General features: G+C 46.0%; 1 protein-coding gene across 8 annotated transcripts in view; it reads left to right on the top strand.

The window, feature by feature from the left end:
• Window positions 1–20402, top strand: part of FBRSL1 (fibrosin like 1) — a 615070-nt gene that overhangs the window by 148319 nt on the left and 446349 nt on the right. For all 8 annotated transcript variants that reach the window (XM_087705779.1, XM_087705776.1, XM_087705775.1 and 5 more), the window contains exon 2: window positions 15217–15417. In XM_087705779.1, coding sequence (XP_087561905.1) covers window positions 15217–15417 — 201 coding nt within the window. The remainder of the gene's footprint in view (window positions 1–15216; window positions 15418–20402) is intronic.

Genomic DNA, 20402 nt, shown 5'->3' with positions numbered 1-20402 from the left:
TCCTCTCCTCCCTTTCTCTCCCTCCCTCTCCCCGCCTCTTTATCTCCTTCTCTTTCTCTCCCCCTTTCCTCCCTCTCTTCCCCCTCTTTCCTTCTCTCTCCTTCTTCTCCCCCTCTCCTCCCTTTCCCTCCCTCCCTCTCTCTTCCCCCTCTCTCCCTCTCTTTCTCTCCCCTTCTCCCCTTCTCTCCCTCCCTCCCTCCCTCTCTTCTTCCTCCTTTTCTCTCCCCCATCTCTTTCTCTCCCCCTCTCCCCCCTTTCCCTCCTTCCCTCCTTCCCTCTCTCTTCCCCCTCCTTTTCTCTCTCTCCCTCTCTTTCTCTCCTTCTCTCTCTCTCTCTCTCCCTCCTCTCTCTTCCCCTCTCTCCTTCTCTCTCTCCCTCTCTCTCTCCCTCTTTCTCCCTCCTCTCTCTTCCCCCTCTCTCCTTCTCTCTCTCCCTCTCTCTCCCCCTCCTCCCTTTCTCTCCCTCCATCTCCCCCTCTCTCCTTCTCTCTCTCCCTCTCTTTCTCTCTCCCTTTCCTCCCCCTCTCTTCTCCCTCTTTCCTTCTCTCTCCTTTTCTCCCCCTCTCCTCCCTTTCTCCCCCTCTCCCTTTCTCCCCTCTCTCTCCCTCTCCCCATATCTCTCCCTCTCCTCTCTCCCCTCCTCTTTCTCCTTCTTTCTCTTCCCTTTCTCCCTCTTCTCCTTCTCCCTCTCTGTCCCTTCCCCTCTCCCTCCGTCCCTCTCTCCATCTAAAGAGGGTTTCTATCAACCTCCCCTCTTCAAAGGCCTCCTTTCATCTTGCTCTACACATTTAACCCTGACTCAGAACCTCTTGCCTTCCCCTTTCCTTTGTTTGCAGAGGATTGGTGTGTGTGTGTGGGGGGGGGTTCCCCTCTTAAATTTAATTGTTTTGGGAAGACCCAGTTCTCCCTCTGGCTTCCTATTTACAAGCCGTGGCATCGTGGCTCTCCGGCCTCCGCTGGGACTCGGGTGTCAGCAGCTCCTCCTTGCGTCCTCCAAGCGTCAAGTGATCAAGCAGTTGCAAAATATTAGAAGCCCCCTTCCCTTTGAAAGGCTCCAGCCAAGCCTGTTGGGGGTGGGGAGGGAGGGGGAGCAGGAGAAGCTGTTCCCCCATAAGGCCCACTTAGTTGCTTAGCAACCGGCTCTGGCAAGATGGAGATAGGGGGAAGAGAAGCTTCCTTCTCCGGCTTCTCGTCCTCCGCGGCGTGTCAATCTGGAGAGATGAAACTGGGGGGGGGGAGTTGAATCGTTTGGGAGGGTGTCCCTAGGCCAAGCCCTCCTGGAGAGGGCTCAAGTAGGGTAAACGAGAGGGAAGTGCCTTGGTCCTCCACCTCTAGAAGGGCTTCCCGAGAGCTCATCGTCTCCTGAGGAGGGGAAATTGGCAAGATGCCCAGTGTTGCAGTAGGCATGGAAGGGAGCAAGGAGACGCACCTTCCCCCTTTTGTGTGCACGGACAGAGGCTTCCTTCATGCCCACCAGGAAGGGAGAAGGAGTAGGGTTGCAAGGAAGGACTTCAGATTAACGGAGTTGGAAGGGACCTTGTAGGTCATCCAGTCCAACCCCTGCCCAAGCAGGAGACCCTACACCGTTTTTGACAGATGGCAGTCTGTTCTGTTCTTGAAAGCGTCCAGTGATGAAGCTCCCACAACTTCCGAAGGCAAGTCGTTCCATTGAATATAGAATAATAGAGTTGGAATGGACCTTGTAGGTCATCTAGTCCAACACACACCCCACCCTCAAGCAGGAGATCCTACTCCCTTTCTGACAGATGGCAGTCCAGTCTCTTCTTGAAAGTCTCAAGTGATGAACCTCTGAAGGCAACTTCTGTTCCATCGGTTGATTGTTCTCACTGTCAGAAAATTTCTCCTTGTTTCTAGGTTGAATCTCTCCTTGATCAGTTTCCATCCATTATTCCTTGCCTTCAGGTGCTTTGGAAAATAGCTTGACCCCCTCCTCTGTGTGGCAGCCCCTCAAATATTGGAAGACTGCTATCGTGCCTCCTCTAGTCCTTCTCTTCACTAGACTAGCCTGCCCAGTTCCTGCAACCATTCCTCATATGTTATAACCTCCAGTCCCCTCATCATCCTGGTTGCTCTTCTCTGCCCTCTTTCTAGAGGCTCAACATCTTCTTTATAGTGTGGTGACCAAAACTGGATGCAGTACTCTAGGTGTGGTCTTACTAGGGCTTTATAGAGTGGTATTAGTACCACACTTGGGTCTTGATTGAATCCCTCTGTTATTCCCTCTGCTCATCAGAAGGTGGCAAAAGGGGGACACTGCAACCGTCATCAATATTCCTGGTTGCAGGAACTGGGCATGGCTAGTCTAGTGAAGAGAAGGACTAGAGGAGGCACGATAGCAGTCTTCCAATATTTGAGGGGCCAACTGCCTGAATTTTGATCACATGAGTATGGGGAATGCTGCAAAGGCCGTGTGTGAAAAATGGCCATAAGTGACTTTTTCCAGTTCCATTGTAACCTTGAGTGGTCTCTAAATGAACTGCTGTAAGTCGAGAACTACCTGTACTTCATTCCTTTAGCCGTTGTTCGTTGGATTCAGCTTTTCATCCCCTTGCCATCGTTATTGCTCTTCTCTGTCCTCTTCCTAGGACCTTTTATGAACTGTGGTGACCAGAAGAACTCTGGTTAGTCCAAGCATGGACTCCCCAGTGTCATATAGAGGTGATGCTATCACTTGCCCTGATCTTGATTCTCTCCCTCTGTTGATGCGGCCTGGGATTGTCTTGGCATTTTTGGCAGCTGCAGCACATACCCCTGGCTCATATTTTAGCAGAGGTCATGGGCCAGGATATCTCTGTCCCTCTCTCAGGTACTCAAGGAAACGGAGGTGCTTTGGTAGGTTTTTGTTTCGGGTAGTTAAAAAACCGTGAATCGTACTGCCAAGGCGTGCGGGTTTCGTCTTACAATCCAGGAAGCTGCTGCTGGCGTCGTAAAACAGCTTTGCCTGCGAGTTGTTTGATTTCTCTGCCCATCTGTGATGCATTCCGGAGGAGAGGAAGAGGGGGGGGGGAAAACCACCTCCACCCGATAAATAAATGGAACGCAGCAGCTCTCTCCTGACTGCGTAATGTAACAGATTAATAAAGTGCCGCACAACTCAAACCTTTTAGTTGGATCGCTTGGTGTTGTTTAAAGAAGGACGCAAAAAGGATAGATGAATACAAATTTGTATTGAAGAATTAACTTCCTGTAATATACATTGAGCAATGGCATGGTCTTTCTCTCTCTCCCTCTCTCTCCCTTCCTCTATTCCTCTTCTCTTTCCCTCTTTTCTCTCTCTTTTCTCCTTCTCTCTTCTCCCCCTCCCTTACTCTTCTCTCCCTCTTCTCTTCCCTCTCCCTCTTCTTTCTCTCCTTCTCCCCTCCCTCTCCTCTCTCCCTCCCTCCCTTCCTCTCTCCCTCTCTTCCCCCTCTCTCCCACTTCTCTCCCTCCCTCATCTCCCCCATCTCCATCCCTCTCTCCCTCTTCCTCCCCCTTTCTCCCTTCCTCTTGTTTCATTTTTTTTTTTTTTTGGAAACTACAACTTATTTATGCCTGGAAAATAAGTTTTTAGCTACTTGGGAAGAAAAAAAAGAAAGAAAGAAGCAGTCCAGACTGAGTGAGTTTCCGTTTTAATCCAAAGGATGTCAGTTATATCTACTTCTGCTAACTGCAGCCAAAGTGGGAGGCCCAAGTTATTTCAAGAATCAGCTTCCGCAGTAGACGCTGGAAGCGCTGCTCTGTGCAAATTTTGGTAGCCCGGAGTGGGGATTTTGGCTGAAGCAGCCCTGAAATTTTGGTCCCCTCCCCCAGGTAGCCTTATGACACACCGTGAAAGGCATACACGGGTGTCTATGCATGTGTGCATGTTTGCGTACTGCGGACTCTCAGGCTTTAGATTTTAAATTTCATACCTTCCTTTTCCCGTTGTATGTTATTGCCGCAAACAGATGGCGTTCCTGCTATGGCACTTGCTATTTTTATTATTCGATTAATTCAGATTTTGAATTCTCTGTGCTTATTTTCTTTCTTTCTTTCTTTTTTTTAAAAAAGAAATCTTTAGCTCTGTTTAAAAGTTTCTGGGAGTAAAAGCAGACTCAGATAATTTTCTAAGAGCAGTTACCATGCACTTTGGGCAACTTCAAAACAATGCAGTGTAAATATCACATAGCCATCCGTTTTAATAATGCTGGGAAACATCTCCATGGCAGAGAGTAACCAAAGAATATATGGAGCAGTATGCAATTCTTTGAGAGCGGAATCTTTTAATTTTACATTCAATAAATCTAAAATTGTGGGGTCCTTGGTGGTCTCGTAGCTTGGTTGTTTTCTTGAAGACGTCTCATGACCCAACTAGATAATATCATCAGTGCTAGGAGGAGGAGGAGGAGGAGGAGGAGGAGGAGGAGGAGGAGGAGGAGGAGGAGGAGGAGGAGGAGGAGGAGGAGGAGGAGAAAATTATGGAGTCCTTGGTGCTCTCTGAGCTTGGTTGTTTTCTTGAAGACATTTCATGACCCAACTAAGTAATATCATCAGTGCTAGAAGGGGGGAGGAGGACTGTGGAGTCCTTGGTACTCTCTGAGCTTGGTTGTTTTCTTGCAGATGTTTCATTACCCAACTAAGTAACACTATCAGTACTAGAAGGGAGTGGGGTTTGATCTCTCGCTTTTCTCTCTTTTTCTCTCACTTTCTCTCTCATTTTTTCTCTCTCATTCTTTCTCATTCGCTCTCTCGCTCTCTCTCTCGCACACACGCACACACACACACCTGTCTCTCGTCTTTCTTTTCTGTCTCTCTCTCTCTCTCTTTATCTGACATCTCATCTCTCTCTCCTGTCTTTTTCTTTCTCTCTCCTGTCTGTCTGTCTCTCTTTTTCTTTCTCTCACATTCTCTCTCTCCTGTCTGTCTGTCTGTCTGTCTCTCATTTACTTTCTCTCTCATTTTCTCTCACTTTCTCTCTCATTTACTTTCTCATTCTCTCTCTCTTGTCTTTCTCTCCCTCTCTCATGTCTGTCTGTCTCCTTTCTCTCTCTCTCTCTCTCCTCTCATGTCTGTCTGTCTCTTATCTCTCTCATTCTCCCTGCCTCCCTCCCTCCCTCTCCCTCTCCCTTAGCTATTCACTGATCTCCCAACTGACCTTCCCTCCTTTGCCAATGCCTCAGTTGTAGAGCAGTAGCTCACACCTCCTGCGGTACCTTCTGACAGGCCTTCAGTGGAGAGGCTATTAAACCCCCCACAGGTGCCGGCTGTCCATCAAGAAGGAAATGATCCTACTTTAAGCCATCAGTATGTTCTCCAGGGATGGTGGCAAATACCCAGAGACTAAGGGGTGCAAAATTACTATCAACAGAAGGCATGTCAAGGAGCAAGGGAGCTTAAGTGATTGAAAGGAGGTGGGGGCCTTGTTTGCAGGCTGGTGAAAGAAAACACAGGGCCAGCATCTCCCTCACCTGTCTGGCTTTTAAAGAGAGATCTTCATTTGCTGGATGGCTCAAGGTCACCTGCCTTTCACAACTTATTTATATGCATTGGGATTAAGGTTTTTATGATCCGACTGCTTCGGTGACTCCATCCAGCCACCTCCTTCTCTGCCACCCCCTTCTTCTTTTGCCCTCCATCATTCCCAGCATGAGGCTCTTCTCCAGGGAGTCCTTCCTTCTCATTAGACGGCCAAAGTACTTGAGTTTCCTCTTCAGGATCTGGCCTTCCAAAGAGCAGTCAGGGTTGATCTCCTCTAGGACTGACCGGTTGGATGGCCTTGCAGTCCAAGGGACTCACAGGAGTCTTCTCCAGCACCAGAGTCCAACGGCCTCCATTCTTTGGCACTCAGCCTTCCTTATGGTCAAACTTCCACAGCCATCCATTGCAACTGGGAAAACCACAGCCTTGACTATACAAATTTTTATTGGCAGGGGGCTGTCTCTGCTTTTTAGGATGCTGTCTAGATTAGTCAGTGGAGGTTTTCAAGAAAAGATTGGACAACCATTTGTCCTGGATGGTGTCCTACCTTGGACAGGGGATTGGACTAGAAGACCTCCAAGGTCCCTTCCAGCCCTGTGATTCTATCATTCTGAGGCCTGGAGGTATGCTAACACACCATCCGTTGCCTTTCTTGCGTGCCAGAGGAACATCCATGAAAACTCAATTCAGCGCTCTAATGGAAGATCAAAAGGAGCTTCAAAAACAATCAGAATTCCTTAAGACGAAGAGGAAAGGAGGAGAGGGAAATACCATGGAAGGTCTCTTTGATTTCAAGGTTGGAAGGACGGATGGAAAACCCACAAGCCTTGATAATCGTAGGATGACAATCCCAGTCATCAGGACTACAGTGTGTCCTTTAGAATCAGAAGACAAAAAGTTCTCCTGATCAGTGGTGGGTTCCGGGTCCCATTGCAATCGGTATGGTTGCAATGGGGCCCGGCGTCCTCCACAGGAACACACGTGGCACGCGCATGCATCGTACCTTCCAGCGACAGCTCCACAAGCCTCCGCGATGGTCCAGCTGCTGTACTCGCCATGCGTGTGCACAGAAGCGCCAAAGGCTTTAAAGGACAGGTAAGGAGCTCGGGGGCAGGCCCTCTGGAGCATTGTACCGGAATGGTACCTGGTGCTCCAGGCAGGCTCCGGTATGCCCGTACCAGGGCGTACCACCTGCAACCCACCACTGCTCCAGATCCTTTGGAAGAAAATTGTGGAAAGATCTCCCTATCAGTGCAAATCCACCCACCCCGGAATTGAATCACTGGTGCTTAAATCTCGCCACAGTACTCTTGGCGATCGTTCCAGCTGTCGCTTCCCTTCCCGAAGACTCGGATGGAAATACATGAGTTATTGATGATGAAGCAATTTTGACGGATTTATGTAGTGCCATCTCCTGAGTAGCTTCTAATTGAAGGCAGACAGTTATTGATTTATGCTGGCGTTTTGCGTTCAATTTAACACTTATTTCATAGATATTTTGTTCTGTTTCTGGATCCCCGGGGAGGGTTTGTTATTGAAACGTGCTGGGCCAGTGATGGCGAACCTTTTTGTCGTCGTATGCTGAAAACACACGCAACTGCAGGCGTGCACCCATAATGCAGTGTGCATGCAACACTCCCCCGCATGCCCCATGTGTGCCCAACATGCACCTTGCGCATGCGTCACTCCCCCATGCTCCCCTGTTCATGCACACATGAACCCTTTGTGATTTCCCCACCCCCACACATGTGCACGCAACCCCCATCTCCCGTGCATGCGCATGTGTCTCCCACATGAGCCCCAACCCCTGCGTATGCACGGCAGAGACCCAAAAACCAGCTGGCCGGTGGGAGGCACACACATACACGCATAGGTTCCAATCACAGTGCTAGGCTGATAATATGGAATAATTAATTAAATTAAATTTTTTTTGCAAATTGGACAGCCCTATAAAGCTAAATAAATAACATTTTAAAAGGCCAAGGTGGTTGGGTCAACTGAATTCCCAACGGGCCGCTGATTTGAGTTCACAGTAGGGAATGCTGCTATTTTAACCTCTGTGAAGTCTCATCCTTAGAGGCTTCCTTTGGCCTCTAATCTATATGTATAAAAGTGAAATACCACTCATGCATCATCACGAAATCTCCAACCATGAAGCCTACAAACTTGAAATTTGGCACGTCTGTTCCTCTTGGCTTCTAGGTGCTCGCTAAGAAAAGAGTTGACCACCAGATCATTAGTATTTCTTATGCAATAGATTAACACGCTCTCATACTGAGGAGTTAGATGTTCGACTCCCCCACCCCACCTGAAAAGAATTCTGTTTCAACTGCCACTTGGGCATGAGCGTGACCAGTGCGTGACTCATCCGGCCTGTGGGCTGGAAATTTAGGCATTCTACTCCCCCTCCCCACCTGAAAAACACTCTGATGCTAAGGGAGGGAGAGAAGGGGATAAGATAGGAGAGGCCTCTGTGGGGCAAGCCTGAGGGAGAGAAAGGGATAGGAGAGGATCAATGCAGCCAGCTTGAAGGAGAGAAGGGGAGAGGAGAGGATCAATGGGGCAAGCCTGAGGGGGAGAAGAGAGGCTGATCATAACTACTCATTAGTTTTCAAGCTGTATGTCAATTTATCAAGCCCGATCACATAGTTTTGTGGGGGAGCACGGGTATCCAGCTAGTAGTCTTATACTGCTTGCCTAAAATGCACAAGAAGTGAAGCTGTGTTTCAGCGTGTGTTTCCAAGGAGCCCCATCAACGGTTGCATGTTGTTGCAGTGAAAAATAAATAATGGTCACGAATTTAGGCATCCAGCTGTATGGGATGTGTTTCCTTTCCTCTCTCTTGGCTACAAGTCAGGATATGTATGTATGTATGTATGTATGTATGTATGTATGTATGTATGTATGTATGTATGTATATAAATATAAATATAAATATAAATATAAATATAATATAAATATAAATATAAATATAAATATAAATATAAATATAAATATAAATATAAATATAAATATAAATATAAATATAAATATAAATATAAATAATATAAATATACGGTCTATTCCTGATCTGCATTCAAGGTTCTGAGCCTGAAACGGACTCATGCAGCTGTAAATTTTAGATCAGATGAGCATATCCATTTCAAGGACTTTCAGATTGCAAACTGGGTGAAAGTTAACTCAAACAAGAGCTTTATTGTCTTCCAAGTGCAGTTCATGGTACGAAAGCTTGAATTGAGGCTGCTGGCGAGCCTTCTTTTTTTTAAAAAACTTTTGTTATGGTTTATTTATTTATTTATGAAATTTATTTTTGCTCTGGGCGGCGCACAAAATGACTTTTTTTTTTTTGCATCAAAAGTCAGTTGGTTAATGGGCCTTCTTTTCTTTTTTTAATTGCGGCCTCTTGCAAATTGAGATTCTACAACTTTTTGCTTTTACACAGCAATATGTACAAGCCATTTCTTTAACAATAAGGTAAAGATCAAGGTTCCCTTCACGCATACTTTCTAGTCGTTCCCGACTCTAGGGGACAGTGCTCATCTCCGTTTCAAAGCCAAAGAGCCAGCGCTGTCCGAAGATGTCTCCATGGTCATGTGGCCGGCATGACTCAACGCCAAAGGCGCACGGAACGCTGTTACCTTCCCACCAAAGGTGCTCCCTATTTTTCTACTTGCATTTTTTTTACATGCTTTCGAACTGCTAGGTTGACAGAAGCTGGGAGCTCACTCCATTACGCAGCACTAGGGATTCACACCGCTGAACTGCAGACCTTCTGATTGACAAGCTCAGCACTGAGCCACTGTGTCCCTTCTATAACAGTAAACCTGCCTAATTTACAAAATTAATCAATGTTTCTTCTCCCCCCCCCCTATTGTAAACACAAAATCAGGAAGCAATTTCAAACTGGAGACAAAACCCTCTCTTGTTCTTTTCCTCATTTTTTACTTTTCCATGCTTTTTTCCCCCTTCGTATTTTATACTTTGATAAACTAATGAAAACGTTTTAATTGGCAAAATGCTCAGTGGCTAAGATACTGAGCTTGTCAATCAGAAAGGTTGGCAGTTCAGCTGTTTGAATCCCTAGCGCCGCATAACAGACTGAACTCCCGTGACTTGTCCCAGTTTCTGCCAACCCAGCAGTTCGAAAGCACATTAAAAAAAAATGCAAGTAGAAAAATAGGGACCACCTTTGGTGGGAAGAGAACAGTTTCATGCACCTTCAGTGTTGAGTCATGGTGGCCACATGACCACGGAGATGTCTTTGGACAGCGCTGGCTCTTTGGTTTTGAAATGGAGATGAGCACCACCCCCTAGAGTTGGGGACGACTAGCACATATGTAAGGGGAACCTTTATCTTATTTTATGCTTCGATAAACTAATAAAAAAGTTTTAATTGGCAAATTGAGATTCAAATCATCCCAGATGAATCAAAAAACCTTGGGGGTTTTTTGGGGGGGGGGATGATGAACCATTTTTGAATGGTTGAATTCAAAATTTTCATCTGAAAATTTTCAGATCTTGTTTTGTATTGGATCCTTGCAAGCTTCAGTCCTGAACTTTTCACTGGTTTATCACAACAAGAAGCATCTGTCTCTTTACGCTACAATTTTGACAGGGCTTCTAAAAGAACACAGCCATAAGTGCCTCTGGATTTTATCAGCCAATGGATGTTATGGGAAATGTTGAAGTTTAAAGTTTAAAAAACAAACCAGAAAAGGAAACACATGGCCAGCTTAGAGAGGAATTGTATGGTGGAGGTTAGGAAAAGCAACGATTTCCTTCGCAGTCGCCCTAATTGAGATCGATCGCAGTGCTTCGATTTGTGGGTCAAAGCTGGGATTTTGCCATTTGGATTTGAATTGCATCTCGGCTCCATGGGGGGAGCCAGGATTGAATCCTTGAAATCAAGGGGGTCACAATCTGGGAGGTTTACATCTAGAAGCTGTTCATTTTGGAGCCAAACCGGAAATGATATTGCAGAAGCTTTCTTGGTGCCTTCTGTTCTGATCGAGGCTTCCTGAGACAGTAAAAATCACATGCTTAGTCCCAAAACCCCTTTTTTTATTTAAACGGCTGTGAACTATGTTCATTCACAGCCCGTGATGATTCACAACCAGTCTGTGAAGAGTCTGACAGAAGTTTGCCACAGTCTTTCAGGGTAATGCTGATAAGCACCCACCTTTATTTTCCTTGAAATGCAGCCAGAGACCTAATTGCTAATTAGTTTTTCAAGGCCAAATGGAACACAGAGTCAAATGGAGCCTCTCAGAGTTTGAACCGACCAGAATGAACAAATTGCTTCCTGCAAAGGCTCACGTCCGTTTGCTCCTCTTTTATGTCTCCCCCACAGTATTTGTTTCCAGAGAGTAAGTCATTTGCATACCAAGTTTGGTTGTAATTGCTCAAGGCGTTCCAGAGTTATGCTGGAAGACACACACACACATCCATATCTATCTATCTATCTATCTATCTATCTATCTATCTATCTATCTATCTATCTATCTATCTATCTATCTATCTATCAATCTATCTATCTTCTATCTATTGTGTCACAACCCCTAGTATGCCCAAATATGGGAGGGAGCATACTGCTTCCCTTTTCTGTCTATCGACTCACTCTGGGAGCCATCCAGGCAGAAAGCCATTTTTTTCATGTTGCCTTGTTACATTTGTGTTGCAATTGTGCTGATAAATAAATAAAGGGAGACTAGTATAGATCTATTTCAAGCTATTTAGCTCTCATCAGCTAGCCGTTCGATTCCCAGTAAGGGTATGGCTAGCTGATGAGAGCTAAATAGCTTGAAATAGATCTATACTAGTCATATATATATAGGAAACAATAGACTTCCTCCCATATTTGGGCATATCAGGGGCTGTGACACTAAATACATACCTATTTCCCTGGCTCAGCTGATAAAGGAGGAGAACCTTGTGGCTTAGTGCCTAATATGTAATACAGCCCAGGTTCGAATCCCAGTAAGGGTATTGCTAGCTGATGAGATAGCTTGAAATAGATCTATACTAGTCTCCCTTTATTTATTTATCAGCACAAATAAAAACACACACACACACACACACACACACACACACACACACACACACACACACACACACACACACACACACACACACACACATATATATATATATATATATATATATATATATATATATATATATATATATATATATAGGCAGTGACATGACTGCGGACAGATGTTTTATATTGGCTTTGGAGCAAATTAACCGCTTGCAAGAAAATCAAATGTCACCGATTTACACAGAGGAAACAAGAGCTTTGCTGCACAAAAGAAAATTAACCAGCCCTCTGGTGTTGATCCAGCGCAGCTTTCTCCACACACAGTAATCTTGCTACTTAAAATTAGAGAAAGAATGGGAGACAAACACAGGGTAGCGCAGCCATTATGGGGGCATTTATACAGCTCCTGGCGCAGGCCAACTCGTGCAGAGCCAAGGCAGCTGGCTTTCAGTTTGTCCCCTCCAGTGTCTGCGGAGGCTGAATAGAGACATCACTGTTGCCACCAAGTTAAAAAGGCTTCACTGAACATATAATGCACTGGTTTTATTTTTTTTTATTTTTTTATTTTAATAAAACGCCTACAGCGTTTTATACTTTCTACCATTGTTATCTTCTCCCTAGGGAAGGTTCAAAAGCATTTCTCCTGTTTTATAGATAAGAAAAACGATGTTTCTGTGTATGATTTTGGTGTGTGTGAGAGAGAGAGGGGGGGGGGAGATAGAGAGAGATAGCTACATAGGGGAATAACCGAAGAAAACTGCAGGGATTTGTCCAGGCAATCTCCTAAGAATCGGACACCACTGAATGCAAGAAAACAAACAGAGGAAATTTAGAATAGTAGACAGACCACTGTGTTAAATTCAAAGAGTCTTAGGTTTGAATTGCAGGGAGAGCACCACAGGATGGCGAGAGAGAAAAAAAGATTACAGATCCTGCAGAACATCTCACATTGGCTTCTGAAGAAGATCTGCTAGTCAATGTTGTTAAAGCTCTCCAAGTTAATATTAATTATTATTATTATTATTATTATTATTATTATTATTATTATTATTATTATTATTTAATTATAAATTGCGGCACAATTCAGTAGCACAAATGATCCATTGGAATTTGTGCAAAAATTATAATATTAAAACAGCAACAAACTGGTGGGAACATCAGCCTGAAAAAGTCACCGAAAATCAGATGGTCAAGATCTTGTGGGATTTCCGTATACAAACCGACAAAATACTGGCGCATAATACACCGGACATCACACTGGTCGAGAAAAATAAGGTCACAATCATAGACATCGCAATACCAGGTGATAGCAGGGTCGCCGAGAAGGAATATGAAAAATCGCAAGATACCAGGACTTAAAAATCGAAATTCAACGACTATGGCACAAACCAGCAGTGGTAATTCCAGTGGTAATTGGCACACTGGGTGCTATTCCAAAAGCACTGGAATTACATTTAAAACAGTTAAAAATTGACAAAATCACCATCAGTCAAATGCAAAAAGCCGCACTGCTTGGATCTGCACGCATATTACGAAAATACGTTACGACGTCCTAGGCCCCTGGGTGGGGCCCGACTAGTAACCAATGCCAAATCCGGCGAAACAACTGGCCGCTGTGATACAATTGTATTATAATAATAATAATAATAAAGCAAAAAGGGAATTAGATTGACAAAAAAAAAAACTCTTGTACCTACATAAAGATTCCAGACTAATTGTCTGTTTAACCCCTCCTCCTGATTGAGACCGTTGCTCTCCAACAGAAATATAAAGGTAAAGGTTTCCCTCGCACATATGTGCTAGTCGTTCCCAACTCTAGGGGGCGGTGCTCATCTCCGTTTCAAAGCCTGAAGAGCCAGCACCGTCCGAAGACATCTCCTTGGTCATGTGGCTGGAATGACTCAACGTCGAAGGCGCACGAAATGCTGTTACCCTCCCACCAAAGGTAGTTCCTATTTTTCTACTTCCTATACATTTTTTGCGTGCTTTCAAACTGCTAGGTTGACAGAAGCTGGGACAAGTCACGGGAGCTCACTCCGTTCCGCGGCACTAGGGATTCGAAGCACCAACCTGCCAACCTTCTGATCGACAAGCTCAGTGTCTTAGCCACTGCGTCCCTTGCAGTGTGTGTGTGTGTGTGTGTGTCTAATCTAGCATTTTGCACAAGGTTGTACATCAGTGTGAAATCCTAAATAGAAGGGCCATTTCCATAGTTCTGCAGTTCCCATCCATATGCTTTTCTTCTCCTGATTGATTACCTCTGGGCATGTGAGCCAAACTCAGTGTAGAAGAACATATATTTCTCCAGGAGCTAAATTAGGGTGGAGGAAAAAGAAACATACTGTATTTGTGCTGGGAAACCGCTAACTGGAATGGAAGGGGGAAGATGTCAAGCAAGGCCCTAGCTTAGAGTCCTTGCATAGCTGTAAGTGCATAAGCTTGACTTCCCCCATGATCTATGAAGCCTTATCTGGTTAGCCCCCCCTGAGAAGTCAAACATCTGGGCACATAATATAGGTGGGAAACAGTAAAGTTGCTTACTTTTGCTATTTACGAGCTGTTTGGTTGCTTCTTTCTGTTTCTATTGTTTCTATTTCATATGCCTTCTCATTTCTCTAACTTCAGTTGTGCTGTAGAGGGGGGAGGAAATTCTTCTTTGAATGACACCTCTTGCAAATTATCAAGACAATAAGATGGTAGGAAAAGTCCGTATTGCTCATCTTGTGATCCGCCAGCGGCCTGCAGAGTTGTCAGCAGAGTCGGACAGTGAGGAGTTTGGGGAGGAGCATGGGCCAGTCCTGGAGTCTAGGGAAGGCTTTGACGACGGCTCTGTGTCAGAGGCAGAGAGGGGATCAGGGCCATCTGGTAGTTATATGCTGCCTCCGGAATCTGACATCAGCGAGGCAGAGGAACAGGGGGAGTCTGTTGCCAGTGTGCGCATGCGCAGAGGTGCCAAAAGACAAGAACAGTTAAGACAAAAGGGGTGACTTGGGAGTAAGGCTTGGAGGTGATTGGCCCCTCCCATAAAACATAAAAGAGGAACAAGGCATGATCCTTTGCAGGAAGCAATTTTGTTCATTCTGGTTGGTTCAAACTCTGAGAAGTCTGTTTGACTCTGTGCTTCCTTTGGCCTTGCAAAACTAATTGGCAATTAGATCTCTGGCAGCCTCCAGAGTCTAACATCAGTGAGGCAGAGGAACAGCTGGAGCCTATTCCCAGTGTGTGCATGCACAGAGCTGCCAGAAGGCAAGAACAAATAAGAAAGCAGAGTCGACTTGGGAGTAAAGCCACACCTTGGAGGCTCCTCCCATAGGAAACAAAAGAGGAGTGAACGGGGAGGTGACTTTTGCAGGAAGCAATTCATTCCTTCGGTCGTTTCAAGAGTGGAAAGTTCTGTTTGTGACTATAAGAGAGACTTTGCCAAGTGGTGCCAAGTGTTTGGAAACTAGTTATCTGGCAGCTCTCTGAGCAAGATAAGGTTTGTGTTGATAAATATTCCTCTGAAAGACTGTTTGCTAAGTCTTGCTGACTTGCTGAATGAAAGGAATTCACAGTTGTGTACATAAAAGAGGTTTTGCTGGGACCAAGACTCTGTTTCACGCTTGTTAAGGAAGCCTGGGTCAGAACACCACACAGAATTCCTTAATGTCTATGGCTGTTGGGCGAATGGGTCAACATTAACATATTTTTCCCCCTGTTCTGTTTTCGCCTCATGTACAGAAGGACATGTCACTGAAGCCTCAGGAGAGAAAGGAAAAATGGGAGAGACACCCTGGAAAGAAACTTCGGGAAAGCGAACATTGTGTCTCGGCTGAACCCAGCGAAAACGGGCACAGTAACGACGCCGGAAGTTCGGGGAGAGAAACGGATCGAGGGAAGGAGAGAGTGAAAAAGAAAATTCCGTTGAAGGTCCAGAAGCAGGTAGGATGGAAAGATGACCATCTATCTTTAGCCACGGAAGTTGTCCTTTGGGAAGATTTGTTTATTTATTTGTTTGTTTGTTTGTTTGTTTGTTTGTCAAACATGTACGAGGTACCAAGTATAGGTATGAAGATAGATATGAACAAAGGAAGTAAATAAAGATAAATGGGGACAGTAGGTCAGGGACCCCTTTACAGACCTTTTAGGAGTGGGGTGAGATCCCCGGTAGACAGTTTGAGACGGAAGCCGTGAGAGTTTGAGGCTGCAACAATGGAGTCAGAGAATTCCAGGCATTGACCACTCTGTTGCTGAAGTCATATTTTCTGCAATTGAGTTTGGAGCGGTTTACCTTCAGTTTGTATCGATTGTTTGCCTGTGTGTTATTGTGGTTGAAGCTGAAGAAATCATTGACAGGCAAGACATTGTAGCAGACAATTTTGTGTACTATGCTTAGGTCAGACTGTTCCAGGCGGCGCAGTTCCAGATTGTCCAAGCCCAAAATCTCAAACCTGGAAAAATTTGTTTGGCTTTGATTCGATCGCTGTTTCCCAACCTTGGCAACTTTTAAGATATGTGGATTTCAACTCCCAGAATTCCCCAGCGAGACATGGTTGTGTACCATGGATGGTGGACCTTCTCTGGGTAAAGCTCGTGGCACCCAAATTTGGAGTCCCCCCAAATGCTATCTTTCGTTCTGTGGCAACCACAGGGCTTTAGAATGATGGGTGACAAGGTAAAAGGCTGGAAAAAAACAACATCTGGGTGTTGGGAACTTATTTTATTGAAGAGCTTTGTATACCAAATTGCTTCCGAAGATGTAGATTGAAACTCAGGTTCTTGCAGGCTTCACACAACCTATGACTTTCTTGGGGGAATTTATGTCGCAAGTTGCTTGTGAACCACCAAACTTTGTGGGGGCGGGGGCAGGGCAGAATGAGATTTGAGAGGCTTCCCTCAATCTGCTCCCTCCTACTTTTAAAATTTAGAGACCTCGTCTGAAAATTGAGCATCTCTGGGGTGACAGGGGAAAGCCAACCAACCAGTTCCTCCCCTTGGTTTTCCTTGCCAAATTTGTTCCAGGAAACTTTTCCATATACTAACAAGCTTACAGGTAATCTGTGGAACCGCTTCTTGTGCAAATAGAATCGAAGAAGAAGGTTGTGATGCCCTGATACAATTAGTACACACACACACACACACACACACAAATTCAAAACTTGGCGAGATGTGTCTAACCGCTCACAGTCCAGCCTACCATCTGAACCAAGAGAGCCAGCTGCATTTGCCTTGACTTGAGGTTGGCTCAAGGTGGAGATGGGGGGGGGGAGGGAGGGAGAGAGAAAATGAGAGAGTGAGACACACACACACACACACAAAGAAAGACAGAGAGAGAGAGAAAGAGAGGGAAAGACAGAGAGAGACACAGAGAGAAAGAGAGAAAATGAGAGAGTGAGAGACAGAGAGAGACAGATATACAGACAGAGAGACAGACAGAGACAGACAAGAGAGAGAGACAGAGAGAGAGGGAGGGAGCTGGGTTTGCTGTGATGTTGTTTGCCAGGCTATTGATCACTCTGAGTCACTCATCTGGGACGGTCTGAAGGGGCGATCTGGCGCTCCTTCTATCATGAACTCAAGAGTTGCAGGGACATCGCATCAGTGAATGGGAAAGGGGTGAATGAGGAAGGGAAGGGATGAATGGGGAAGAGATCATGGGGAAAGGAAGGGATGAATGGGGAAGGGAAGGGAAGGAGGAACAAAGGGAGGGGAGGGGAGGGAGGAGCAATAGCTCATGAGACGAAGCCTCTTCAAGGCAACCAGGCTTCCTCAGGACTCCAGGCCCATTTCCCATCTGCGTTGTGTTCTTGTCAACTGCTACAGAGGTGGCTCCTCCTCGCATTGTTCCTGTCTCCAGTTCTGCCGGAGAGCTGCCATGGGTGGGGAGCCCCATATGGCCCGCTTTCCATCCTCCCCTCGTAATCCGCCAGCGTGGAAAACTCAGCAGCTGCCAAAGGAGCCACCGGGGAGTCCCCGGCACCAAGTGTCGAAATGGGCAATACAGTATTTAGTCATTAGGGCTGCTCATCTAAAGAACTAAAATAAAGGCTCATTTCAATCAATAGCAATCTGTTTGCACTGTCAGGAACTAATTTAAAAATCTGCTTTTAAGTCCCGGCCAAGCATTTGGATGCTGAACGCAGCATCCAAAGTGCAGGGGAATCGTTGGGCATGGCGTGATGGCAGCCGGGGGTGGGGGGGTGGGGGGATGGCGGAAGGAAACCACCGAGTAAGGAAAGACCTATTATTTTAACACAGCTTGCTCAGCGGTGCTAATCCCTCTTATCTTGCACACACACAGAGCCCAGGAGAGAGAGAAAGAGGGGAGTGGTGGTGGGGGGAACAGGAAAGAGAAATGAGTTGAACTTGGCTTGCTAAATATTTTCACCGCCTGGCTGCAAGGTAGCAGGAATTTCAAAATGTTGACCAGACTTCCTGGACTTAATGCATCCTAAGACCAGGAGGGTTGGGATAACATTTGCTGACATCCTTACTTAGGTGCCTTATTCTGATTAGAGGCTAAAACATAGGAAGAACGGTTGCAGGAACTCAGTATGTCGAGTTTAATGAAAAGAAGCACTAGGGGAGACAAGATAGCAGTCTTCCAATATCTCAGGGGTTGCCACAAAGAAGAGGGAGTCAAGCTATTCTCCAAAGCACCTGAGGGCAGGACAAGAAGCAATGGGTGGAAACTAATCAAGGACAGAAGCAACCTAGAACTGAGGAGACATTTCCTGACAGTGAGAACAATTAATCAATGGAAGAACTTGCCTCCAGAAGTTGTGAATACTCCAACGCTGGAGGTTTTTAAGAAGAAGTTGGACAGCCATTTGTCTGAAATAATATAGGGGACTGATGGCTAACCTTTTTGTCCTCATGTGCCGAACTCGTCCACACCCATAATGCAATGCATGTGTGACACTCCCAAGCTCCCACGCGCCACATCCCCCTGGGCATGCATCACAACCCCCACACGCTCCCCTGCCCTTCCTCCCGTTTTGGGCCTAGCAGGCCTCCCTGAAGCCTCCTGAGACCAAAAACGGGCTGGGGGGGGGGCGCCAGCCCCCTGCACATGCACACCTGCCCCCACTCTCCCCTATACATGTGTGCGCATGCCTGCCGCATGTGCGGCAGAGACCTGAAAATCAGCTGGCTAGTGGGAGGCACATGCAGAGATGAGTTGGGTGGCAGCTCATGTGCCCGCAGAGAGGGCTCTATGCACCACCTCTGACACACATGCCATTGTTCTCCACCACGGATATAGGGTCTCCTGCAAGAGCAGGGGGCTGGACTAGAAGACCTCCAAGGTCCCTTCCAACGCTGTTACTGTGTGAGAATTATGGGAGCTATAAGATTGACGGTATCAACTTGGGCAAGACCCATTGTTAAAAAATGGCCGTAATTCAGAAATCGGGACACCAGGAATTTGATTTCCACTTTAGATACAAAGCCAGCTGGGTGGCCTTGGGCCAATTCCTCTTTCTCAGCCCTAGGAAAAAGGAGGAGAAGGAAGGAAGGAAGGAAGGAAGGAAGGAAGGAAGGAAGGAAGGAAGGAAGGAAGGAAGGAAGGAAGGAAGGGCAAACCACTTCCAAAATTGTTGCCAAGAGAACTGTGTGAACTTCTCCATTTATTCCCACGGTTCCAACACTGACTTGAAGGCACCAAAACAGGAATCTATCTTGGTCAAAACTCAGCAAACCTAAACACTCAAATAGCCATTTGGACCCGTTTCCCACAGAAAAGAAAACACCAGGAGCCACAAAGGTCCTAACCGGAAGCCCCCTGTTCAATTCTGGAGCTGACCAGAAGTTCAGTTCCCCCACCATAGCACGGCGTACTTTGTCCTCTGCCTGTCATAACCGAAAGCCCCATCAATTGTGGAGACAACTGGAAAACCCTCCCCTTGCCATAGAGTCTTCTCCTGGCACACTGTGCTTCTCCCCCCTCCCACCGGAAGCTCCTCTCACAATTGTGGCGTCGACCAGTGATGGAGCCACAGCAGAGGGAAGAAAGAGCCACATGCGGCTCCAGAACCTCAGTTTGCTGACCCCTGATCTTGGTGATTGAAGAGACTGAAGTAGAAGTCAGGAACCTCTGAGTTTTTAGTCCTGCTTACGACACAAAAAGGGAAGCGGTGGCTCAGTGGCTAAGACGCTGAGCTTGTTGGTCAGAAAGGTCAACTGTTCGGTGTGGTTCGTATCCCTAGCAGCATTCCATGCACCTTCGGTGTTTAGTCATGCCGGCCACATGACCACGGCGACATCTTCGGAAGCGCAGGCTCTTTGTCTTTGAAATGGAGATGAGCAACACCCCCTAGAGTGAAGAACGACCAGCACATATGTGCGAGGGGAACCTTTACCTTAGGCACAAAGCGAACTTGGTAACCGTGGGCCAGTTCTCTCTCTCTGTCCTGGGAGGAAACAAGCAATGACAAAACCATTTCTGAAATCTTGCCAAGAAAAGCTGCAGAAAGCTGTTCAAGCAGCCTGCAGAACCAGTCTATTGTAGTGTATAAGGCATCAGGTTAGCGACTGGGTGACCTTATCTTCTGTTCGCAACTCGGGCACAAATCTTGCTGGGTGACCTTGGGCCAGCCCCTTCCTCTTAGCCCGGGGAAATAGGCATGGCAAATGATTTCCTTATTGAGAAAACTCGGGGGGGGTTTCTCCAGGCCATTGCCAGGTGCCCAAAACTGACTTAAAAAGAACGCAATAGGGAATATGGGCTCTTTGCCCAAAATGTCAGAATACACAAACCTTGTTACTTAATGTGGCTTAGTCTAAATGCAGTGTTTTTCTTTTCATTTCACATCAGGAAACTCTCTATGTAGGGATTCCTTTTTTTTTCTTTTTTTTTAAAATAAATTTTATTTTAAACACATACACACATAAACAAAACAAAAAAATAGATTCAAACAGCAAAGGAA

This window comes from Thamnophis sirtalis, unplaced genomic scaffold (assembly GCF_051295495.1).
Source record: "Thamnophis sirtalis isolate CommonGarterSnake01/CBP01778 unplaced genomic scaffold, rThaSir2_p1.2 scaffold_2, whole genome shotgun sequence".
Classification (NCBI taxonomy): domain Eukaryota; kingdom Metazoa; phylum Chordata; class Lepidosauria; order Squamata; family Natricidae; genus Thamnophis; species Thamnophis sirtalis.
The sequence above is the reverse complement of the archived record's forward strand: the minus strand, read 5'-3'. Positions and strand labels throughout refer to the sequence as shown.